Consider the following 26,251-nt stretch of genomic DNA (forward strand, 5'->3'; position numbering starts at 1 on the left):
TGTCTTGTTCCTGATCTTAGGGGAAAGGCTCCCAGTGCTTCCCCATTGAGAATGATATTTGCTGTGGGCTTTTCGTAGATGGCTTTTAAGATGTTGAGGAAAGTTCCCTCTGTCCCTACACTCTGAAGAGTTTTGATCAGGAATGGATGCTGTATTTTGTCAAATGCTTTCTCTGCATCTAATGAGAGGATCATATGGTTCTTGGTTTTTCTCTTGCTGATATGATGAATCACATTGATTGTTTTACGAGTGTTGAACCAGCCATGTGTCCCGGGGATAAATCCTACTTGGTCATGGTGAATAATTTTCTTAATGTGTTGTTGGATCCTATTGGCTAGTATCTTGTTGAGAATTTTTGCATCCATGTTCATCAGGGATATTGGTCTGTAATTCTCCTTTTTGGTGGCGTCTTTGTCTGGTTTTGGAATTAAGGTGATGCTGGCCTCATAGAACCAATTTGGAAGTACTCCATCTCTTTTTATCATTCCAAACAGCTTTAGTAGAACAGGTAAGGTTTCTTCTTTAAACGTTTGATAGAATTCCCCTGGGAAGCCATCTGGCCCTGGGCTTTTGTGTCTTGGGAGGTTTTTGATGACTGCTTCAATTTCCTCCCTGGTTATCGGCCTGTTCAGTTTTTCTATTTCTTCCTGTTCCAGTTTTGGTAGTTTGTGGCTTTCCAGGAATGCGTTCATTTCTTCTAGATTGCCTAATTTATTGGCGTAGAGCTGTTCATAATGTTTTTAAGATCGTTTGTATTTCCTTGGTGTTGGTAGTGATCTCTCCTTTCTCATTCATGATTTTATTAATTTGAGTCTTCTCTCTCTTGTTTTTAATAAGGCTGGCTAATGGTTTATCTATCTTACTAATTCTTTCAAAGAACCAACTCCTGGTTTTGTTGATCTGTTCCACAGTTCTTCTGGTCTTGATTTCGTTGAGTTCTGCTCAAATCTTTATTAACTGTCTTCTTCTGCTGGGGTGTAGGATCTATTTTCTGTTTTTTCTCTAGCTCCTTTATGTGTAAGGTGAGCTTTTGTATTTGAGTTCTTTCCAGTTTTTGAATGGATGCTTGTATTGTGATGTATTTTCCCCTCAGGACTGCTTTTGCTGCATCCCAAAGATTTTGAACGGTTGTATCGTCATTCTCATTAGTTTCCATGAATCTTTTTAATTCTTCCTTAATTTCCTGGTTGACCCTTTCATCTTTTAGCAGGATGGTCCTTAACCTCCACGTGTTTGAGGTCCTTCCAAACTTCTTGTTGTGATTTAGTTCTAATTTCAAGGCATTATGGTCTGAGAATATACAGGGGACGATCCCAATCTTTTGGTATCGGTTCAGACCCGATTTGTGACCCAGTATGTGGTCTATTCTGGAGAAAGTTCCATGTGCACTTGAGAAGAATGTGTATTCAGTTGAGTTTGGATGTAAAATTCTGTAGATACCTGTGAAATCCATCTGGTCCAGTGTATCATTTACAGCTCTCATTTCTTTGGAGATGTTGTGCTTAGAAAACCTATCAAGTGTAGAAAGAACTAGATTGAAGTCACCAAGTATAAGTGTATTATTATCTAAGTATTTCTTCACTTTGGTTATTAATTGATATATTTGGCAGCTCGCACATTCGGGGTGTATATATTGAGGATTGTTAAGTCCTCTTGTTAGATAGATCCTTTAAGTATGAGATAGTATCCCTCTTCATCTCTCACTACAGTCTTCGGGGTAAATTTTAGTTTATCTGATATAAGGATGTCTACTCCTGCTTTCTTTTGTGGACCATTCGAATGGTAAATGGTTCTTCAACCTTTTATTTTCAGGCTGTAGGTGTCCTTCTGTCTAAAATGAGTCTCTTGTAGACAGCAAATAGATGGGTCCTGCTTTTTTATCCAATCTGAAACCCTGCGCCTTTGGATGGGGTCATGAATCCCATTCACGTTCAGAGTTACCATTGAGAGATTTGAGTTTAGTGTCACCATGATATCTATTCAGTCCTTGTTTTTGTGGATTGTTCCACTGAACTTCTTCTTAAAGGGGAGTTTTAAGAGTCCCCCTTAAAATTTCTTGCAGAGCTGGTTTGGAGGTCACATATTCTTTCAGTTCCTGCCTGTCTTGGAAGCTCTTTATCTCTCCTTCCATTTTGAATGAGAGCCTTGCTGGATAAAGTATTCTTGGTTCCATGTTTTTCTCATTTAGGACCCTGAATATATCCTGCCAGCCCTTTCTGGCCTGCCAGGTCTCTGTGGAGAGGTCTGCTGTTACCCTAATACTCCTCCCCATAAAAGTCAGGGATTTCTTGTCTCTTGCTGCTTTAAGGATCTTCTCTTTATCTTTGGAATTTGCAAGCTTAACTATTAAATGTTGAGGTGTTGAACGGTTTTTATTGATTTTAGGGGGGGATCTCTCTATTTCCTGGATCTGAATGCCTGTTTCCCTTCCCAGATTAGGAAAGTTTTCAGCTATGATTTGTTCAAATACATATTCTGGCTCTCTGTCCCTTTTGGCACCCTCGGGAACCCCCATTAAATTTTCCTCAGTTTCCCTCTTTGCCATCAACTTGTCTTCTATGTCAATCACTCGTTCTTCCACCTCGTTAACCCTTGTCGTTAGGGATTCTAATTTGGATTGCATCTCATTGAATTGATTTTTAATTTCTGCCTGATTGGATCTAAATTCTGCAGTCATGAAGTCTCTTGAGTCCTTTATGGTTTTTTCTAGAACCACCAGTAGCTGTATAATAGTGCTTCTGAATTGGCTTTCTGACTTTGAATTGTAATCCAGATTTTGTAACTCTGTGGGAGAGAGGACTGTTTCTGATTCTTTCTTTTGAGGTGAGGTTTTCCTTCTAGTCATTTTGCTCAGTGCAGAGTGGCCAAAAACAAGTTGTATTGGGAAAAGGAGAAAAAGATAGGAGAGAAAGAAGGAAAGAAAAGAGAAAAAGAAAAAAGAAAAAAGGAAGAAAAAAAGAGAAGAAAAAGAAAGAAAGGGAAAAAGGGGTGGGGGAAGCAAACAAATCAAAAAGCAAAAAAAAAAAAAAAAAAAAAAGGGAGTATCTTCTGATTCAGTATACTTTAAGTCCCTTGACTTCCCCTGGAAGTTGTCCGTCTAGTTGGTCTTCTGGGGGAGGGGCCTGTTGTGCTGATTTTCAGGTGTTAGCATTTGGGGGCGCTGCTCTGCCCCCTGCCTAGTGCAGGGCTCAGTGGGGTTGTTTACCCCGTGAGGCCCCAGGAGGAACAACCCCAGAGGCGGTGGCCAGCTCTGCAGCCCTGGATTCAGCCCCGGCAGTAACTACGGAGCTCTCGGTATCCAGGGCCTGGAGGCTCCGGGGCGGGGCCGCTGATCTGCTCAGCTCGGGGCAGGAGCGTCCTCGCAGTCCTGGGCCCTCCCGGCCTCTGCCTGTCCCGGGGGGGAGGCCGGATCCTGGGCTGTGTCCTGGCGCCCAGTGCTCCGGGCCTGTGTTGTTGGATTCGCGCTCCCGTCCGCGCAGCTGCCTCTCCGCGGAGCCACTGCCCAAGCCTCTCCGAGCTGCTCCCGGAGCCGCACAGCCCCCTCCGCACGGAGCCTCTTCCTCTACCCGTGCCCCTCTGAGCTGCTCCCCGGCCGCGCAGCCCGCCGCCCCCTCCGCGGAGCCGCCGCCCGAACCCCTCCAAGCTCCTCCCGGGCCGCGCAGCCCCCTCTCAGCGTAGCCGCCGCCGGAGCCCCTCCAAGCTGCTCCCGGTCCCGCTGTGCGCGCTGCAGCCCTTCAGGGAGCTCGGCGCACTTTCCCCGGGGCACAGGTGTCTGTTACTGTCCCAGGGAGCCCGAGGGCATTCCCGCCCTCCCTCCCGGGGTCCTGCTCTAACTCCCTGTGAGCGCCTTTCCTCCCGGGAAGGTTGCTGCAGCTCCTGCTTCTCCAGGATGGGGCTCTCCTGTCCTGGGGACACCCCCCCTGGCCTCAGCCCAGCTCCTCGCGGGGCCCCTCCCCCTTGGATGCCTTTTGTTTATTTCTTTTTTCCCCCGGTCTTCCTACCTTGATAGAAGCGTGGACTCTTCTCACTGTAGCATTCCAGCTGGTCTCTCTTTAAATCTCAGGCCGAATTCGTAGATTTTCAGGATAATTTGAAGGTTATCTAGGTAATTTGGTGGGGACAGGTGATTTGGGGACCCTACTCTTCCACCATCTTACCCCTCCTCCGTACAGGTTTTTATATAAATATGAATTTCCTATTTTTCTCGGATAAATGCCTAAGAATACAATTGCTGGGTTGTATGGTAATTGCATATTTAGCTTCATAGGAAACTGCCAAAGTAATTGGCCATTTTATATTTCCACCAGCAATATATTAATGATCTAGCTTTTTCACATCCTTCCTAATATTGGCATCCTTACTATTATTTATTTAGACAATCTAATAGTGGTATTTCACTGCGGTTTCATTTTATATTTCCCTGATAGCTAATGATGGTGAACGTTTTATCACTTATTTGCCACATTTTATTATTTGCAGTGTATTCTTTTTTTTTTTTTTTATTTTTTTTATTTTATGATAGTCACAGAGACAGAGAGAGAGAGGCAGAGACACAGGCAGAGAGAGAAGCAGGCTCCACGCACCGGGAGCCCGACGTGGGATTCGATACCGGGTCTCCAGGATCTCGCCCTGGGCCAAAGGCAGGCGCCAAACCGCTGCGCCACCCAGGGATCCCCTGCAGTGTATTCTTTTATAAAATGTTTGTGGGTGTCTTTTGCCCTTTTTCTTATTGGATTCTTTTTTTAAATGTTGAATACTGGGAATTCTGTATATATTTTATTCCATTATTGGAGATGTTGTTTGTAGATATTTTCTCCTAGTATGTAGCTTGTTTTTTCATTTTCTTAATAGTACCTTTCATACAGCAAAAGCTTTTAGTTTTGATGAGGTCCAGTTTATCATTTTATCATCTTTAGGGATCATATCAAGTCTAGGAATTATTTTCTATTCCTAGATCCTGATGATTTTCTCCTGTGTTAAGAATTTTATACTCTTATTTTCTGTTTATGGCAGCAATCTATTTTGATTTCTTTTTTCTAATTTATTAATTTATTTTAGAGAGAGATGGAATGCACCTGCATGTGAGTAGGGACCGAAGGAGAGACTCTTAAAGTAGATTCCCTGCAGAGAGACTCTTAAAGTAGATTCCCTGCTGAGTATGGAGTCTGACGTGAGGCTCTCACAGCCCATAAGATCATTACCTCAGCGGAAACCATGAATTGGCTGGTTAACTGTGCCAACCAGGCGCCCCTATTTTATTTTCTTTATAAGCTGTAAGGTATAGGTTAAGGGTTATATTTTTGCCTAGGTGTGTATTCCTCGAGCAATTTTGTTCCGTTTACTTATTTTACACCTTTGTCAAAAATTAGTTGAGCATCTTTGTGTGGATTTATTTCTGGGTTCTTTGTGTTCCATTGATTTCATGTGTCAGTCCCTGCACCCATACCACACTATCTTGGTTGCTGTGGTTACATAGTAAACATTAATACTGGGTAGAGTGATTCTTCTCACTTTATTCTTTTTCAAGATTGGTTTATCCTAGGGCCTGTGACTGCATATAAATGTTAGAATAAGCTTGTCTGTGTCTACAAAAAAACTGCTGCGATTTTAATATGAATTGCATTAAACCTAGAGACCAATTTGGGGAGAATTTTAACGATTTTGAGCATTCAAATCCAGGAGCATTTATTTGTCTTTAATTTCCTTCATTAGTATTTTATAATTTTCAGCATCCTAAATGGCACATATATTTTGATAAGTTTATACTAAAGTATTTCATTTTTTTAAAGATTTTTAAAAAATTATATGATAATGTGAGAGAGTGCACAAGTAGGGAGAGTGAGAGAGGAAGAAGCAGGCTCCCCACAGAGCAGGGAACCAGATGTGGGACTCTATCCTAGGATGCGGGGATCATGACCTGAGCCGAAGGCAAACATGTTTTTGACGGATTGACCCACCCAAGCACTCCAAAAATATTTAATTTTGATTTTTATGTGTCATCTTTTATTCTGCTGACCTCACTTATTAGTTGGGAGGGGATTTCTTTGTTGTAAAAACCTTGGGATTTTTTACATAGACAGTTGTGTTATCTGCAAATAGGAACAGTGTTACTTGTTTCTTTTCAACCTATGTGCCTTTTATTTTTATTTATAATCACTTTATTTATTTATTTTTTCATCATGATAAGTGTACTCTTTAATCCCCGTCTCCTCACCTACCTTCTCTCTGATAACCATTAGTTTGTTCTGTACAACTAAGAGTCTGTTTCTTGGTTTCTCTCTCTTTTTTGCTTATTTATTTTGTTCCTTAAATTCCACATAGAAGTGGGATCATATGATATTCATGATATTCATCTTTCTCTGATTTATTTTGCTTAGCATTATACTCTCTAGATCCATCCATGTTGTTGAAAATGGCAAGATTACATTCTTTTTGATGTCTGAATAATATTATAGTGTGTGTGTGTGTGTATAGAATATATATAATAATATATAATAATATGATCTATTATAATTTATAATTTATTATAATATATTATAATATTATTATTATATATTATTATATATATTCTATACACACACACACACACACCACATCTTTACCCATTCATCTATCAATGGACACTTGGGCTGCTTCTATTGTAGATGCTGCCATAAACATGGGGATGCATGTATTCCTTTGAGTTAGTGTTTTTATATTTTTGGGGTAAATACCCAGCAGTGCAATGATAATTATCTTTATATGTATATTAAATATGTTTATATATTTTTTCTTATATATTGACCAGGATTAGTGCTAAGAGGGAATCTTCCCTGTTCCCAGTATTTTTCACTGTTATGTATGATGTTACTTTGATTTTTCTGTGGATGCTCTTTTATGTGCTCTATTCCTCTATTCCTAGGATGTTGAGAGGTGTTTTTTTCTTTTCTTTCTTTTTTTTTAAATAATAAATGGGTGATGAATTTTGTAAGATGCCTTTCATTGTCAGTTGATATGATCATATGAATTTTATTCTTTACCCTTTTGATACAGAGGATTACACTGATTAATTTTTGAACTTTGAAACAGCTTTGCTACCTGGAATAAATCCCACTTGGTCATGATATATGATTCATTTTACATATTGTTGAACTTTATTTGATAGTATTCTGTTATAGAATTTTACATCTAATTTTATGAGACATATTGGTCGATAGCATTGTTGGCTTTTGTTTTTTGAGGGGTTTTTTGGTACTGTCTTCATTTAGTTTTGGTATCAGAGTAATACTCGCTTCATAAAATGATTGCAAAGTATTCCCAATTTTTCTGTTTTCTGGAAGAGATTGTGTAGAATTGGAATGTTAATTTTTAAAATGTTTGGTATAATCTCCAGTGAAATGGTAGGGCCTGGAGATTTCTTTTGGGGGAGCTTAGAATGACAAATTTTATTTATTTAATGGTTATTGAATAATTTAAATAATTTAGTTTTTTATTCCATCTTGGCTAAATTTTACTATCTTAAGTTTTTCAAGGAATTTCAAAGGTGTTTGGCGAGGTGGAAATTTCACTAAGTGCCTTCTCCAAGAAGCTAGCTTAGGTATTCTGAATCTAATACTCAGAATATTTGTTTAATAACCTTTCACTGGCTGCAGGATCTATTGTGGTAATCCCATTTCATTTTTGGTACTGGTGGGTTGTGTCCTCCTCCTTTTTATCTTTGTCAGTGAAGTTTATTAATTTTGATTTTTTTTCAGATAATCAGCTTTTGGTTTCATTAATTTCTGTGTTCCAGTTTTCAATTTTATTGGGTTTTGCTCTTTATTATTTCTGTTCTTTGCTTCTTTATGGTTATTTTGTACTTTTCAGTTTTCTTAGATTATTGGTTTGAGACCTTTTCTCATTTCTAATGTGAGCATTTAGTGCTGTAAATTGCTTTCTCTGTACTGCTTAGCCTTTTCCCCCAAATGTTTATGTCGTATTTCCATTTTCATTCAGTTCTATGCCTTTTTATATTTCCTTTGAGAATTCTCTTTGACTCGTGCATTTAGTGTGTTGACTACAAAATGTTTAGAAATTTTCTTGTCTGTTACTGATTTTCAGTTTAATTCCAGTATATTCTAAGAACAACTCATGATTCCATGTTTAGATTTGCTTTATTGCCCAGACTGTGCCTTGTCTTGATAGATGTTCTGTGGCTGCTTTAAAGATTTTGTATTCTGCTGTTGGTTATCATCTTCCATATGTCTTTAGATTCTGTTGAGTTGGCTATATTGTTCAAATCTTCTATATCTTTGCTGATTTTCTGACTAATCTTATCAGTTGCCAAGAGGAGGATATGAAGTCACCATGTATTATTTTGGACTTCTCTTTCTCTTTCAAGCTCTGTCAATTTTTGCTTCTTGTATTTGAGGCTCTGTTTAGTGCACACACATTTAGGATTGTTATGTGTTCTTGGTGGATTGTCCTTTTGTTGTTACATATTATTGTTACCTCCTATTTACCCATTGGTGAAGGAGAGATTCCAGGCCTAAGGTTATGGATATGGCTGAACACACAATATCTGACACTACACAGATAAACAGTTGACAGCAATTTATTAGTCACATACACTCACAGCTTGAGGGAAGAGAACACTGCATGCCATGAAGAGATTGAACAAGCACGGTCTTTGGGAGATAGGCTTTGTACCTAAAGGAGCATAGGATGACCATTGGTTCCCTTGACAGGATGTGATCAATGTGTTTGAATAAATTCATGGGCTGGCAGAGAAGTGAAGTGAAACCAGAGAGGGATAGGTGGGGTGCAGGTGGTCCAACTGAAAAAAAACTATCAGGATGGGGAGCCTTTCCTATAGGGCGGGAACATATCTGGCAGGCATACTCACAGGTAGACCTTTGGGACCCTGTGAAGCTCCAAAATGTCAAGGCAGCCCATGAAATTTTAGGTCTTCCAGTTTAGTTAAGTCCTTCTTTGGCTCTGATAATCTTTGCTCTAAAGTTTATTTTATGATTGAATAATTTAGCTATTCTTGCTTTTTTAAAAGATGAGTTGCACAGTGTATATTTCTTTTTTCTTTTGCTTTTAACTTGTTTGTGAGTTGTTAATTCTAAGGGGAGTTTCTTGTAAACAGCATATATAGTAGGTTATGTGCTTCTACCCTCTCTGTCAATCTGTATTTTGATTGGTATATTATGCCATTTACACTTAAGGTACTTACTGATATGCAATTATGTAAGTCTGATATTTTACTATTTTGTTTGTTTACTCTGATTCTAGTGCTTCTGTTTTTCCTCTGTTTTCATTTTCTTTCTTCTCTCATGACATATTTACAGTGTTTTTGAGTGTCTCTGTCTAGTTTTTATAGTGGCTGCTCATTGTAATGTATTAGCCTGCTGGTGCCAACATTTTATTATTTTGAGTAACACGTGGAAACTATTCTTCCATTTCAGTCTCTTTATCTTTCACGCTTTTATTTATTTTTTTCTTTCACACTTTTAAATATTATTGGCTTCAGTATTAGGTAGTGCTATAATTTTTTTCAATAATCAAATATGACTTTAAAAAGTCATAAGGGGATCCCTGGGTGGTGCAGCGGTTTGGCGCCTGCCTTTGGCCCAGGGCGCGATCCTGGAGACCCAGGATCGAATCCCACATTGGGCTCCCAGTGCATGGAGCCTGCTTTTCCCTCTGCCTGTGTCTCTGCCTTTCTCTCTCTCTGTGACTATCATAAGTAAATAAAAATAAAAAAATAAAAAGTCATAAGAAGAAGGCTATTTTATTGTATGTATCCGTATTTCTGGTCTTTTGTCTGTGTTTTCTTTTTTCCCAATGGTCCCAGATTTCTTTATCATTTACTCACTGCTTAAGAACTTTATTTAGCCATTTTTATTTATTTTTATTTTTTTTTAAATTTTTTCTTTTTTTTTTTTTTCAAGATTTTATTTATTTATTCATGAGAGGCACAGAGAGAGAGAGAGAGGCAGAGACACAGGCAGAGGGAGAAGCAGGCTCCATGCAGTCCTGACATGGGACTCGATCCTAGGTCTCTAGGATCACACCCCAGGCTGAAGGTGGTGCTAAACCGCTGAGCCACCGGGGCTGCCCTATTTAGCCATTTAAAAAAATATATTTTATTTATTTGAGAGAGAGAGGGAGCGAGAGTGAGCAGAAGTGGGGGACAGAGGGAAAGGGAGAAGCAGGCTCTTCACTGAGCAAGGAGCTCAATGCAGGGCTTGATCCCAGCACCCTGAGATCATGACCTGATCCAAAGTCAGACACTTAACTGACTGAGCCACCCAGGTACCCCACTTCAGCCATTTTTTAAGGGTAGGTATGCTAGTGACAGATTCCTATAGTTGTTCTTCATCTGAGAATGTTTTTATTTCCAACTCTTCCTTTCTGAAGGATAGTTTCACTGGATATAGAATTCATAGCTGACAGTTCTTTTCTTCAGCATGTGAAAAATGTTGTACCACTTCTTCTGACCTCTGATTTCAGAAGAGAAATACACTGTCATTTTGAATTGGTGTGAATCTGTTCTTTCTTTCTGGCTGCTCTCAAGATTTTTATCTTTGTTTTCAGTTTTCAGAAGTTTGGTGTAGATTTCATTGGGTTTATTCTTTTTGAAATTTGCTCAGCTTCTTGAATCTGTTAAGTATATGTCATTTACCAAATTTGGGAAGCTTCAGTCATTATTTCTTTCAATTCAGGTATCCCATGTAAAATCATGTAAATTGTGGATCTCTTGTTTCTCGTGCCCCAGGTGCACGAGGCTCTGCTCATTTGATTTTTGGCTATTTTTCTCTGTGTTGTTCATACTGAATGAATTTTCTTGATGTGGCCTCAAATTCTCTGATTCTGTCCTCTGTCATCTCCACTCTTACTATTGAGCCCATCTAGCAAGCTTTTAAAATCTATTGTTATTTTTCAGTTCTGTAATTTTTATTTTGGTTCTTCAGTTTCTTTGCTGAGATTTTCAGTTTTTTGGTTATTGCCGAAGGATTTGTAGTTACTTGGATGAAGCATTTTTGTAATAGCTGCCGTAAGATATAAGTCAGTTAGTTTCAAAATTTGATTCATTTTATTGTTGGTGTCAGTTGTCTTTTCACATTTCAGTTAAAATTATATCAATTTGGGGTATGACAGGTGGTTTTCTATTGTATCCTACACATTTTGAATAAGTTAGGAGACAGTGGATCCTATGTAATCTTTTTATTTTAGCATGCAGTCATCTTGTTTAGGTTTAGTGTACAGGTCCTGGTCTACTTTATGGGCTATGGTTCCAATGATAATTTAATTTTAGAGCCTTTATGGTACTCTTTTGATCTGCTTAGTTTATCTGATGCCACTAGTCTGCAGATGCCACCTGAGGAGACAGAGGAGCTTCCGTAATCTGGGCCCCCTGTTGTGGCTAGGTAGGGGAAGGTTGTCTTGGCCTGTGGGGCTAGTTTGCTTGTTGTGGGGGGATCTTTGCTGGTCCTGCCTGGGCACACATGAGGAGGAGAGCCTCATGCCTGGCACAATCTCCCTTTGCCAATAACCTTTCACCACCTGGTATATCTTGGTGGAGGAAAGGAGATTCAGGATCTTCGGAGAAGGCAAACTTCCCCTCATCACTTATTGTCAGTGGGGCTTTGAAAGAACCCCCCTTGCCAGTGCTGCCTGGTTTACCTGGTGTTGCTGCTAAGATTAGAGTTTGATTTGGGAGAAGATTGAGTCTACCTGGTCTACCTTCTGTTGCTAGCTTGGAGATTGGTAAATAGTGGCTCTGAATTGCCTTTCTGTGGGTTGTGGTATAGTGAGCCACTGGCTATTATGTCATTCCTCCTGTCCTGGGGCCCCTCACCAGCCCTTTTTTCTTTACACCTTTCAGAGTTCTTTGGTTTTCCTTGGACTCTTGGGTTATTTTTGGAGTTGGTTATACTTAGATGAGAGGAACGGAGGAAATAAGTCTATACTATCTTTTCCAGACAGAAATCCGTGGTGGTATTTTTTTTTTTTAATTTTAGTTTTAGTAGTTAACATACATTGTTATATTAGTTTCAGGTGTACAATATAATGATTCAACAGTTATGTATATTACTCAGTGCTCATCATGACAAGTGTACTCTTAATCCCCCTATTTCACTCATCTCCCGACCACCTCTCCTCTGGTAACCATTGATTTGTTCTCTATAGTTAAGAGAGATTTTTGGTTTGTCTCTTTTTTCCCCCTTGCTTGTTTGTTACTTATGTTCTACATATGAATGAAATCATATGGTGTTTGTCTTTCTCTAACGAATTTTGCTTAGCATTGTACTCTCTAGATCCATTCATATTGTTGCAAATGGCAAGATTTCTTTCTTTTGGATGGCTGAATAAAATCCATTATTGTGTGTGTGTGTGTGTGTGTGTGTGTGTGTGTGTGTGTGTGTGTGTATACACCACATCTTCTTTATACATTCATCTATCGATGGATGCTTGGCCTACTTCCATAATTTGACTATTGTAAATAATGCTACAATAAACATAGGGATGCATATATCCTTTCAAATTAGTATTTGTATATTTTTTGGATAAATACCCAGTAGTGCAGTTACTGGATCATATGGTAGTTCTATTTTTAACTTTTTGAGGAACCTCTGTACTGTCTCCCTGCACCAGTTTGCATTCCTACCAACAGTGCACAAGAGTTCCTTTTTTTCCACGTCCTTGCCAACACTTGTTTTCTGTGTTTTTTATTTTAGCCATTCTGACAGGTGTGAGTTAGAGCTCATTGTGGGTTTGATTTGTATTTCCCTGATGATGAGTGATGTTGAACATCTTTTCATGTGTCTCTTGGCTAGTGGAGAAATGTCTATGTCTTCTGCCCATTTTTAATTGAATTACTTTTTTTGTGTGTGTTGAGTTATATATATATATATATATATATATATATATATATATATATATACACAGCTATATAGAATCATATGTATATATATGATTCTAACCCTTTATTGAATATGTCATTTGCAGATATCTTCTCCCATTCAGTAGGTTGTCTTTTCTTGATGGTATTTTTTATTAGAACTGTGACAAAGGGAGAGTTGACATCTTTCTGATATTGAGTCTTCTTTTTCCAATATATGCAAATCTTTATTTGTTCAGTAGATAATGTTAACAATACCTACTTCATTGGGTCATGTTGAAGAATGTAGTTAATGCCAATTAAAGTATTTAGAGCAGTGCCTTGTCTGTAAAGCACTTGACAGTGTTAGCTCATGTCTATTCCATGTGTTTGGTAGCATATTAAACTTTTTTAAGTTTTTAAAATAAAGCTCCAGCACATTTCTTGTTAGGTTTATTCCTAAGTATTTTATCCCCTTTTTTTTTTCTTTACAACCAGAATCTTCCCATCTATTTTATCTTCTTTGGTTCTTTGGCTCTTATATGAAAATGTTTTATCTAAACATTGCTTCCCAAAGGAGTTTTAGTGTCTTTTTCTTTTAAGGATAGAACCCATAGCTAAACTTAGAGCTTTAAAAACATGGAATTAATGAGTTCTTCATGTGGTTCAGCATTGTTTTGGGTATGATTCTTACTCTAATTACTGTACTTTATTTAATCTAAGATTTTTCCTAGGTATGCCATACATCGTTTAGTGTTGCTTCTACTACTGAGACTCTTTGCCCTATGTGCTGTTAATCAAGCCATGGTTTTTTCATGTTTTGTGTGTGTGTGTGTGTGTGTGTGTGTGTGGTTTTTTGTTTTGTTTTGTTTTGTTTTCATGTTACTGTTGATCTCGGGGACTCCCCTCTAGGGCCATGCATGTATCTCTGTGCATCTCTGCTATGAAGTGTTTACTACCTGTATTAGAAAAATAGCTCTTGGCTAAGTGGGATATCAAAGAAAAGTAAGGAAATATGGGTTGAGTCCATGTGCTTCATCCAAAAAGGTGATGAAATACTGACAGTTTAACAAGAAAAAGAAGCCAGTGTAAGTACAGGATTCTCCTAGGGTGTGTAGTAATAAGAGGGATAAAAACGAAATTTGGGCTTCAGAGTACACAGTGAACCTGGTGGTGCTGCAGTGTCATATGCAAGCCCTATTCATAGAAGACATTTGGGTGTTCTTTTCCCAGAAGAGCTCTATGGTGACTTTGAAGACCTGGAAACAGGGGACGTGCACAAGGGAAAATCAGACCCAGATACTCAGGTATGATTTTGCCATGGCTGGCAGTCAGTCACTGGTCACTATGTTCTGAGAGAGGCCCATATTAAGAAACGCAGATCTTATTTATCTGTGTAGATTATAGAGTGGATAGATTCCTTCCTAAAAATATGGAGATTGGGAACAAATCAAAGTTGTTGGTTTGTTATTCGTGAACTTTTGGGTGACACCTACTTACTTCTTGTTGTCATTATGATTCTTCAGTCATTGAAAGTTTAGCTCCCGAGTCACCATCTTTCTTTCTACCATTCCTTTTGCCATCATTCTCCTCTTCTTAAATTTAAGTACCATTTAAAAGAATTAAATACGTATTCTCCCTAATATTTCTTTAAAACCGTGTCTGGGGAGTATCAGAGTGGGGACACTTGCTGTTATTTTTATTCATATTTGGCATTCCCAGCAAGATTAAGAAGCCACAGTTTATTGTAATGTAGATGTTTAAATGTCTCTTACAGTAGTACATGTTATTTAGAACCAAAGGCTGTGTTTTAGTTTGTTTTGTTTTCATGATGATCATAACCAAGATTTTTGCAGCTCAGATAGAACTTTAAAAATATGCTTTAATGTTTAAAGAAAAGATTTCCACAGACTTTTACGAAATTTTCTCTTCTCTAAATTTAAGATTGAAGATGTAGAAGAAGTTAATAAGGAAGAAATTGACCCCAGTACAGAGGAAAGTGCCAGGAAAAAGCATTTGGATAAGAAGAGAAAATTGAAGGAGATGTTTGATGCAGAATATGATGAAGGAGAAAGCACATATTTTGATGATCTTAAAGGAGAAATGCATAAACAAGCACAGGTAAGAAAACTTGGTTCCTATCAAGTTTTATTTCAAGCCTTTATTTCAATGCTATAATTGTGTTGTGAATACATAATTTTGTTTAGGTCTCTGCTTCCTGACCTGCTTCTGTGCCTCTGGTTTGGACTCTTAGGTCAAGATGCAGATGAGTCTGTTTATTTATGCAGTCATCTGATTATGATCACTGGCAAAGATATCGGTGTCTATTTTGTACCAAGCATTGAGGAAGCAAAAATGACTGAGACAGGCAGCAAGTGTTGAGGATTTCATGCTGTTAGTGACTTGAGACAGTGTGTTTCATTAGTGCAGGCATTGCCGAAGCATTCTCATTACTGCTCCCTGGAATCATAATTAATTTGAATGGCTGGGTGATTCTTGCACCTACCAGTGCTTGTGCACACACCTGTGCTCTCCAGGGAAGCTTTTCTAAAAACTTACCTTGGTCAGAGTTCAGAGGATATTTCAAGTGCCAGGTTAGATGAGGAGATAAAGGGAACATGTGGAATACTGAAAAGAAGATGGTCTGGCCCCCCTGCTGGGGACGCAGAACAGACTGAGTTGATGATGTGCCTCTGAAGGAGACACAAAGATGTATATGCAGTTGATGGCGAGTGTTTGAGTTGTGCTTTGACAAAGGGGTCCCAAGGATTCCTGTAAGCTAGAACATACCTTAATACACTTATATAGGTTAAGGATATGATTTGTGAAAATGTGGTCACAGGTTTTGCCCAATTTAGGCCTTCATCTATTCAAAGAAAGTATCTCTTGTTTAGTCATTAACATAGTGGCTCCAACTCTATACTGGCCTTTGATAGAAGTAACTAAGACATGTAAAGCTAGTTCTGAAGCCTTTGCTTCAGTCCATTTATAACTTAAAATCACCTAGAATCTTGTGTCCTTGTTGTAAAGGGCTTTGAATTTTTTATTCTGAGTGAAATGGCGACCCATGGGAGTTTTTCTTTTTTAAAGATTGATTGATTGATTGATTGATTTATGATAGACATAGAGAGAGAGAGAGAGACAGAGACACAGGAGGAGGGAGAAGCAGGCTCCATGCCAGGAGCCCGACGTGGGACTCGATCCCGGGACTCCAGGATCGCGCCCTGGGCCAAAGGCAGGCGCTAAACCGCTGAGCCACCCAGGGATCTCCCATGGGGGGTTTTGAACAGAGTAAAGACATGTATGACCTGCATACCTTTGAAAGGATTGCTGTGGCAAGAGTAAGATTAAGGTGATTCAACCCTGGGGGGGTAAGGAGGTATGTGGAAGTGAAAGAAAGAGTCAAATTCTGGATATACTTTTGAAAGGTATATCAAAGATAGTTTGACTGTGGGGCATGTGAGAGGAAACAAGGATGACTTGCTGGAAGGATTGAGTTGTCAGTAAGGTAGGAAAGACTCTAGTTAGCGTAGGTTTGTCTAGGAAGATGAAGTGTAGAGCTGTCAGGTTGGAGGTCTCTCTCAGACAAGTGGAGCATCAAGCAGTCAAGGAGGAGCCCTTGAGAGAGGTTGGGGCCAGGGACTTAGATAGACAGTTCTCAGCATCTTGATGCTGCTTAAAGCCATGGAATAGATGGAATGCCCTGGGAAGTGAGCGTGGAGTCAGGAGAGGACTGATAGTGGGTACTCCATTGTCAGAGGCTGGGTGGAGAGGATAAAGCAGCAGTGGAGATTGAGCAGTGAAAGCTAAGAGAACACAGAGTATGCTGGAAGCCACTGGAGAAAGAGGGATAAAGTATTCAAATCCTGCTGATGTGTTAACTACAATGAAGATAAAATTGACAACTGGATTAGAATGTGGAAGCCCTATGTGATTTTGGCAAGCATTTTATGGAATGTGGGTTAAAGTCCAAGTTGGGGGAATTTAAGAGAATGGGAGCAGAGGAACTGGAGACTATGAGCACAGAAAACTTATGAGCCATTTTACTTCAGAGAGAAGCAGAGAAATTAGGCAATAGTTGGAGAAAGTAGAGTCAAAAGAAGATGTTAAGAAGAGAGAAATAATAGGCAAGACCCGTTGGAATGAAGTTCAGTAGGAGTGGATATTATCTAGTACATAAATGAAGTTTGGCATAAAATAATCTGTAGCAACTGCCCAGTAGAACTTTCTATAATAATGGAAAGGTCCATCTGTGCTGGCTTATATGATAGCCACTAGCCATGTGTTGATACTAATCACTTGAAATGTGACTGCTGTGACCAGGGAACTGAATTAAAAATTTTTAATTATTAAAATAATTAAATAATTAAAATTTTAATTATTTTCATTAATATAATAAGTAATAAATATTATAACAATAACAAGATATAATAAAAGTCTGGATGTGGGTGTAAACCCTGGTAGGGGTGGCAGTGGAAATTCTCTTAGACTGCTTAGCTTTGGGGGCGCCATGGTGGCTCAGCTAGTTAAGTGTCTGCCTTCTGCTCAGGTTGTGATCTCCGGGGCTTGAGGGTCTTGTGATCAAGCCCCATGTCAGCTCCCAGCTCAGTGGGGAGTCTGCTTCTCCCACTTCCTCTCTCCCTGCTTGCTCACTCTCTATCTCTCTCTATCCCCCTTTCTCAAATGAATAAATAAAATTTAAAAAAAAAAAGACTGCTTAGTTTTTCAGTGAATTAAGAAACAGTCAACAGCTGAGAGTGAGGATGAGGGAGGAGATACTGGATATTTGAAGAAAGGAGAAATATGAAATAACTTTTTGGAGAGTAAGAATAGAAAGTGCGGATTGGGAGGTTGAGAGTATTGGCTGACCAGCATTAAGTGTTGCTTTCAGAGTGATTTGCATTTGCTGTACCTTGGAGCAACAAAGAAGAAAACAGTTGGGACATATACTGAACAAACTGTAAAGATAAGAATGTATGTTATTTTTAATTAGGATAAAGCATAAGTGATATGTCCATGTTCCTTCATGAGAAAGTGCTCATTTTTTAAAATGTAAATTGTGTATTTATTAAAGATCACAGCATTGTGGGTTTTTTATTGTTTTTTTTTTCTGATCTCATATATAGCTTAACCGAGCAGAATTTGAAGATCAAGATGATGAAGCCAGAGTTCAATATGAGGGTTTTCGACCTGGGATGTATGTTCGAATTGAGATAGAAAATGTCCCCTGTGAATTTGTGCTTAACTTTGACCCCCATTACCCAATTATTTTGGGTGGTTTGGGCAATAGTGAAGGCAATGTTGGATATGTACAGGTAGGTATCCTTTGCTGCATGCTTGACAATTCGGGTTCTTCGGCCATGCTTCCACCAGTAATCTAACTGAAATCTCTTCTCCCCTCAGATGCGTCTGAAAAAACATCGCTGGTATAAGAAAATCCTTAAGTCCCGAGATCCAATCATTTTTTCTGTAGGGTGGAGGAGGTTTCAGACTATTCCACTCTATTATATTGAAGACCACAATGGAAGACAAAGACTTCTAAAATATACCCCACAGCATATGCATTGTGGAGCAACCTTTTGGGGTAATATGTGATTAGAATAACTTACTTGTAGGTTAACTTAAGCCTTTTAGGCTTCATCATTATAGTTTTGCTTTTCTCCATTAAATCCCAATTCATAAGAATTTTCTCTTTTTTTTTTTTTTTTGAATTGAAGTACATATATATGTGAAACAGAATCCAAAGTTTGTGATTCACTGTATTTCTTTCTTATTTTTTTCTATTTTCTGTAAGGTCCGATCACTCCACAGGGAACTGGGTTCTTGGCAGTACAGTCTGTCAGTGGCATAATGGTAAATATCTTGAATGTTTTATTTTCCACATTGTGTCTGAGAAGTATGTCTTGGATATGGAATATGTACATGAAACTCTTTAAGTTGAAAATGACTTATTTTAATATTTATAGCAAAACTTCTCTTTGCTTTTAATTTTCCTACATCTTTTTTTTTTTTTTTAAAGATTTTTATTTATTCATTCATGAGAGACACAGAGAGAGAGAGAGAGAGAGAGAGAGAGAGAAGCAGAGACACAGGCAGAGGGAGAAGCAGGCTCCATGCAGGGAGTCTGATGCAGCACTCGATCCCGGGACTCCAGGATCATGCCCTGGGCCAAAGGCAGGCGCTTAACCGCTGAGCCACCCAGGGATCCCTTCCTACATCTTTTTAAGTAGGATGTGTGAGTGAAGAAGGGAGAGGTAGAATTATTAGGATACTGATGACATTTTATATTCTTACGCATTTTTTGGACTTTTAAAAATTTTTTTAAAGATTTATTTATTTTAGAGAGGGAGAGTGTGCACGCATGAGCAGAGTGGAGCCAGAGAGAGAAAAATCTTCAAGCAGACTCCCTGCTGAGCTTGGAGCTGAATGTGGGCCTCAAATCCCATAACCCTGAGATCATGACCCCAGCTGAAATCAAGAGTCAGATGTTTAATTTGCTTAGCTACCCAGGCACCCTTATTTTTGTAAAAGTTTAAGTAGTGCTCACCATGTGCTAAGCATTGTACTAGGTTCTAAGGATACATTGGATACGAGCTAGACATAAGACTACTCCCCTAGTAATTCTGGTTTAGCAAAAAGTATGTTCATACAGTCTTCATTTGATCAGTCAGTAGGTTTTATTGACTCTATTTGACAGAAAACAGAATAATGAGCAGATGAAAACTGCCCTGAGGGTCTGCAATTTATTTTCTTAAACATTGTAACCAAATTTTCATATTCCTTTCCATTCCAAATTGGCCATTGGTTTTGAAATGGTGTTATTGTGAAATCACCCTCCCAAGAATACTCAAGATATCACCATTAGTTTGGCTTATATATATATTATAGCTTCAGATTGCTTTTGTTAAAATACTACTTTCTTTCTTAGGTGGTTGTAAGTGAAATGCACTTTGGTAATTTATTGCATCATAGAATTATAGTTTTTCTCTTGCTGTTATTATTCCTATATTCAAGTTTTGGGGGTTCTTCCTAGCCTGATTTCCGGATAGCTGCCACAGGAGTTATCCTTGATCTGGATAAATCCATAAAAATTGTGAAGAAATTAAAGCTAACTGGTTTTCCATATAAAATTTTCAAGAATACATCATTTATTAAGGTTCGTATATCTGTATACTCACATATTTATAAATGTGTATTTTATTGAAGGAGGAATGAAATATTTCTAAGATACAGTCTGATGTTTTCAAAAGAGTATTTACAATCTTGTATAAACTTGGTCTTTGATATTTTTGGTTTACTTCTTTGTATTAGTCTTGTCTATGTTACTTAAATATGCTCAAAATTTTAAGGTGAAGTTAATAGTGATAATAATCGAGGGGCTATTCCTTATTCTGTGTGAGACTGTGACAGAGCTAATATTGAAGATACATTATCTCATTCACTGGGTTTTGTTTCCTGCCTTTTTGGTTTATATTAAGAAAGGGAGAGAATCATAGGTTTGTTAAACAGCTCAGTAGAAAAATAGACAAAGGTATTTTGTAAAATACTTATTGGCAGGGGTATGGAGAAATGGATACTCTGTTGTGCAGTTTAATGTGGGAGGGTAGTTTGAGTGACATTTATTGAGAATTTTATTATTAGTAGAGTTTCCATAAAAGTACAGAGTTAAGATGATCATAAAATATTCTTGTAATATCAGGTAATATCACCAGCATTTATCCAGCTCTCTTATCTTCTGAGCACGTGCACCTGAGTCCTAGGATATGAGCTGCAGCCCAGCTCTGGTTGGTGACAGCAAAGGCTATCTAAGCCAGTTCAGTCCAATAAATATCTTTTTGATCTTTTCTTCTACAAAGGCATCAGTGATGAGCATGCTAATGAACCTACAGTAGAATCTTGACTAATGTTATTTTTGGAAGATGAAATAGAATTGTATTCTTTTTGACCTAGTAATTCCACTCATAGTGGGGAAAAAGCATTTTGATTATTTTATCACCATTAAAGAAGTTTTTGTTTGTTTTTTACCAACTATTTATTTGTGAACTAAGAAGTAAAATATCTGATTTTGTATGTATGATTTTTTTTCATATACCTATAGGGAATGTTTAATTCTGCCTTGGAAGTGGCCAAATTTGAAGGTGCTGTGATTCGAACTGTCAGCGGCATAAGGGGACAGATCAAGAAAGCACTCCGGGCTCCAGAAGGAGCTTTCCGGGCCAGCTTTGAGGATAAGTTGCTGATGAGTGGTAAATATAACTTTCTGTGGCATAATCTTAACAGTGTGTTACCATTCATTATTGATTTCTAGCAAGTGTGGATTAGAGATTGTAGTTCAGGTTTTAGAAAATTGGAATCAGCTCTAGCTCTCCCCAGTTGAAGCATCTTATGCAGTATGCCAAGTCATGCTGTGTATGGAACCATGTGGTTCAGACCCAGTAAAAGTTTTGTGATATTTAAGAGTAGTTTACTTGGTGAAGTTTCTTTTCAAAAACTGTGCAGCCAATTAGGATTTGGGGTGAATGTTTTGTTCTTTTGTTTGTTGAGATGGTTATGAATCTTCTTTTGAAAATGTTAAAGTAAGTTATCTTTCTTTCCAGATATTGTCTTCATGAGAACTTGGTATCCTGTCTCCATTCCAGCCTTCTATAACCCAGTAACATCTTTGCTGAAACCAGTTGGTGAGAAAGACACCTGGTCAGGAATGCGGACAACTGGTCAACTCCGGCTTGCCCATGGTGTCAAACTAAAGCCCAACAAGGATTCTTTGTATAAGGTACAGTCACTCACACATGTGCTCCATAGATGGGGGTCATCCAGATGCTCTGTACATAATGTTTTCTATGTTTTGAATTTTCAAGTAGGAAATCTACCATTAAATTTGAATGAACACATATATTCATAGAGTATTTTGGAAAGAATGCAGGAAAGTTGTAATAGTGGTTTTAATAGGTTGGAAAGGAGACAAACTTTTCATTGTATGCTCTTTTGAACTGTTTTTTTCTTCACCATATACATGTATTACTTTTAAAAACATTAATATGCTAATTTTTATTGAAGCAGTATGAGTGGGTTTTTGTGGAAAGTTATAATAAACCTTGTAGTGAAATATTAACATAAATATAGAAAAATACACAAATCGTAAGCTCATGAACTTATTAACACACCCAAATTGCTGTCACCTGGATCAAGTAATAGAATTACCAGCACAACAAAAGCCCCCCCCCCCCCCCCCTTATGATTTCTTCTAGTCACTACCCTACCTCCACCTCAAAGATAGCCATTCTCTGGACTCTTGACATGTAAATTAGTTCTGCTTGTTTTTTAGTTTTATAAATATAGCATATACTGTTTTGCCTGGTTTCAATTCATTCAGTTTTATGAGATTCATTCATGTTCTTGAAGTTAGCAAGTATTCATTTGTTATTATCGAGTAGAATTCTGTTGTGTTACAGTGTCCGTTTATTCATTAATGAACATAATTTCCAGTTTTTGGCCGTTATAAATGTTGCCCTGGGGACACCTGGGTGGCTCAGGGATTGAGTCCTGCATCGGGCTCTTTGCAGGAAGCCTGCTTCTCCCTCTGCCTGTGTTTCTGCCTCTCTCTCTCTCTCTCTGTCTCTCATGAATAAATAACTAAAAAAATTTTTAAAAAATAAAATAAATTAAATAAATAAATAAACAAATAAATGTTACCCTGAACACTAGGTGTGACTTGTTTGGTGTATATGTGCACACCTTTCCTTTGCATAGATTTCCAGCCCCCCCCGCCCCAACCAGGTTGGGATTGGCAGATACGGTATGCATGTGTTCAGCTTCACTGTAGTATGCCTGGAGTATTGTGGTGTAGTATACCAGGTTAAACTCCCACCAACAGTAGTTGCTAGTAGTTGGCATCATTCATTATTTTTTAAATACTAAGTTCTCAGTGCCTTTCAAAATCCCATTTCATTTGGATTTTGGTAGTTGAGAACTTTCATTATTTTCTTCACAGGTTAACAATGAATTTGAAACAATTTGTTTTAATGCAGGATAAATATAAATTATTCTATAATAAGAGGGGGTACAGGATACCTGTCTGCCATTCTGCTAGAAACTGAAGTTTCCCATGCATTGCTTTTTAAATAAAACAGTAATAAAATTTTGAATCATGTTACATAAATTTCTAATAAAGCACGCTACAGGACATGGTATCTATTGTGTGGTGCTTACTCTTTTTCAGAATGTGATTTCTCTGAGTTCCTTCATTCTAAGCATTTTAGGTTCTTCCTAAACAGAGAATATTGAATATTATTGTGGATGATGTCTTTAATAATAAATTTAAAGACATAGCAGAAATATTCTCAACATAGTGGACGTTGACCTTGGTAAAAATCTAGGGCAAGACTTTCCACTTATTATTTTTGAGGCAGGTAAAAATTTTGGTCTTCTCAATTTAAGCTTAGGAATTAGATAACCTTAAAAATTGAATGTAGAGAATGTTTGGCCTTTATCTGTCATTAAAATCTCCTTGTTCTCAGCTGGCCTTCCATTGGAAACAGAATAAAGTTAAACTTCAACGAGGATCAGGTAGGGGGACACTTGAGCTGCTGCTGATTGGAGGAGGAACTATGTCCTTAAACCCACAGAAGTAGATAGTGAAGATGAACACCTAGGTTGTTAGGCTAGAAGAAACCACCTCAGTGCCCCCCCCCCCCCGCAAAAAAGGGGGTTTTAATGGGTTTTCCATTAAAAGAAACTTGGGATCTGTTTATCTGCTCTGTTGAGCTCCCCATAGTTCATACCATAAATGTGGACACAGTTGATTTTTTGGGAGAATTTAAGTATATTCTGTGTATTTCTCTGTTTTGCCTACAACACTGTACATCCATTGAGGCAATCACATTTGATGGATGATTGAATCCTCATTTCTGATGATTAGTAGACTGATATTACTGATGATGTGGAAAAGCCAATCCACTGAGAAAATTTTTGGCACGTTTTAAATGCATATAGATCATAATTAAAATAACATCGCGGTGTTTCTTTTTATTTTTAGCCAATCGTGAGGCAAAAGAAACATTTTAATTCACTGCACATTCCAAAAGCCTTGCAGAAGTCCCTGCCATTTAAGAACAAGCCTAAGACGCAAGCAAAGGCAGGCAAGATACCGAAGGACAGGCGGAGACCAGCTGTCATACGGGAACCTCATGAGAGGAAGGTACTGTCGATGGATGGCTTCCTACATGTTGCATTTAGATGTGAAAATAATGCTTTCAGAAGCACACTTGGTTTTTCTTTCTTTTTTTTTTTTAATTAATTTTTATTGGTGTTCAATTTACCAACATACAGAAAAACACCCAGTGCTCATCCCGTCAAGTGTCCACCTCAGTGCTCGTCACCCATTCCCCTCCAACACCTGCCCTCCTCCCCTTCCACCACCCCTAGTTCGTTTCCCCAAATGAATGAGAACATACACTTATTCATATTCCCCAAATGAATGAGAACATACACTGTTTGTCCTTCTCCGATTGACTTATTTCACTCAGCATAATACCCTCCAGTTCCATCCACGTTGAAGCAAATGGTGGGTATTTGTCGTTTCTAATTGCTGAGTAATATTCCATTGTATACATAAACCACATCTTCTTTATCCATTCATCTTTCGATGGACACCGAGGCTCCTTCCACAGTTTGGCTATTGTGGCCATTGCTGATAGAAACATCGGGGTGCAGGTGTCCCGACTTTTCATTGCATCTGAATCTTTGGGGTAAATCCCCAACAGTGCAATTGCTGGGTCGTAGGGCAGGTCTATTTTTAACTCTTTGAGGAACCTCCACACAGTTTTCCAGAGTGGCTGCACCAGTTCACATTCCCACCAACAGTGTAAGAGGGTTCCCTTTTCTCCGCATCCTCTCCAACATTTGTTGTTTCCTGCCTTGTTAATTTTCCCCATTCTCACTGGTGTGAGGTGGTATCTCATTGTGGTTTTGATTTGTATTTCCCTGATGGCAAGTGATGCAGAGCATTTTCTCATCACACTTGGTTTTTCTATTGCATTCTCATTTTTCATCAGGAAAGGAGAAGAGCCAGACTTATTCGAGGCACCAGAACCAGAAGTTAGAGGAAAGGCCAGAGTCCATTTCCCTTCTTTTGTTTAATCATGCTGTGTCTTATGCATTTTAATGGGGAGAAATAGGTACCCAGCGAGCAAATCACTGTGTCTTAGTTGTACAGTGTCCAAAGTGATTAACAAAGGTGACTTTGTGGTGAAGGCCATTATTTCAGTATTTTGCTCCTACTTACGCCTCCATGCAATATGATTTCCTGGTTCCGTATAAATTTTCCCTGAGTTAATATTCATTTGGATCATGGATTGATTCTAGCTTTGATACATCAGCTGAGGTGTTTAGGTTCCCTGAAACTTGGAAGGAATGCACGATGTCTGAGTATTCTGACGCTCACTGGGTTTTGTCCTTGTCAGATCCTTGCACTGTTGGATGCTCTGAGTACAGTGCACAGTCAGAAGATGAAGAAGGCCAAGGAGCAACGACATTTGCACAATAAAGAACACTACAAAGTGAAGCAGAAGGAGGAAGAAGAGAAACTGAAGCGACAGAAGGACCTCAGGAAGAAGCTCTTCCGAATTCAGGGTCAGAAAGAAAGGAAAAATCAAAAGTCCAGCCTGAAAGGGTCTGAGGAGCTATCAAAATGAGCTTCAGACAGACACTGTCATTTGGATCTGCAGAGAAGGATGGTTTCAAATATTACAGTATTTGTAAACTGACAGCAGGGCACTAGAGCCCAAGAAAGACCTTTGTTGGATTTGTTGCCTAGACTGTGCCTTGGAGAAGATAAATGGAAACTCTACTTATAGAACACCTATTCATTCTCAGCCTCTAGGTTATGTCAAGATTTAAAGGAATATTATTTATGCTTTTATAGATTCCTTCACATTCCTCTTACCTAATTTTTGTGCTCACAAAAATACCATTAAAATACTTTCCTGTTAATTTTGGCTTAATAGTTTTCATTAGGGATGAATGCTTGAGGATTGTGGACAATTGCTCCTTCTGCCACCTTCATGATGATTTCCTCTTCCAGAGGGGGGAAAGTATTAACTTGAAAATTTAGCTTTAAAATTTTAGAAGAGAGTATATGGTCCATTGCATAGCTGAGTTTTCCAGAGGCCATGTGATGTGCAATAGCACAGTAGGGTGACTATAAATGAGAGAATTCAGCTGCTTCTATTAATTTATGTTACCATGTAATGGGCAAGTTTTTATTCTTTTAAAACAAATAAAAAATACTTTTAAATTTTCTTAGCTTTCATTTCTTATATAGTGAAAATTGATAGATACAACCTACTTGAAGAAAAAGTCTTTGAAGTCCTCATTTTTAAGAGTATAAAGATCTTGAGATCCAAA

At 38.3% G+C, this 26,251-nt stretch overlaps 1 protein-coding gene across 3 annotated transcripts in view; it reads left to right on the forward strand.

Moving 5' to 3' along the window:
* Positions 1 to 25,837, forward strand: part of BMS1 (BMS1 ribosome biogenesis factor) — a 53,223-nt gene extending 27,386 nt beyond the window's left edge. For 2 of the 3 annotated variants that reach the window (XM_041744655.1, XM_041744656.1), the window contains exons 14-23: positions 14,081 to 14,154; positions 14,792 to 14,968; positions 17,974 to 18,162; positions 18,251 to 18,431; positions 18,642 to 18,700; positions 19,881 to 20,003; positions 20,946 to 21,093; positions 21,445 to 21,620; positions 23,883 to 24,044; positions 25,309 to 25,837. In XM_041744655.1, the coding sequence (XP_041600589.1) occupies positions 14,081 to 14,154; positions 14,792 to 14,968; positions 17,974 to 18,162; positions 18,251 to 18,431; positions 18,642 to 18,700; positions 19,881 to 20,003; positions 20,946 to 21,093; positions 21,445 to 21,620; positions 23,883 to 24,044; positions 25,309 to 25,539 (1,520 nt within the window). In that variant the 3' untranslated portion in view covers positions 25,540 to 25,837. The remainder of the gene's footprint in view (positions 1 to 14,080; positions 14,155 to 14,791; positions 14,969 to 17,973; positions 18,163 to 18,250; positions 18,432 to 18,641; positions 18,701 to 19,880; positions 20,004 to 20,945; positions 21,094 to 21,444; positions 21,621 to 23,882; positions 24,045 to 25,308) is intronic. The other variant, XM_041744657.1, reaches the window with a different exon arrangement.
* Positions 25,838 to 26,251: the final 414 nt, after the last annotated feature.

Source organism: Vulpes lagopus, chromosome 2, assembly GCF_018345385.1.
Source record: "Vulpes lagopus strain Blue_001 chromosome 2, ASM1834538v1, whole genome shotgun sequence".
In the NCBI taxonomy this organism is placed as follows: Eukaryota; Metazoa; Chordata; class Mammalia; order Carnivora; family Canidae; genus Vulpes; species Vulpes lagopus.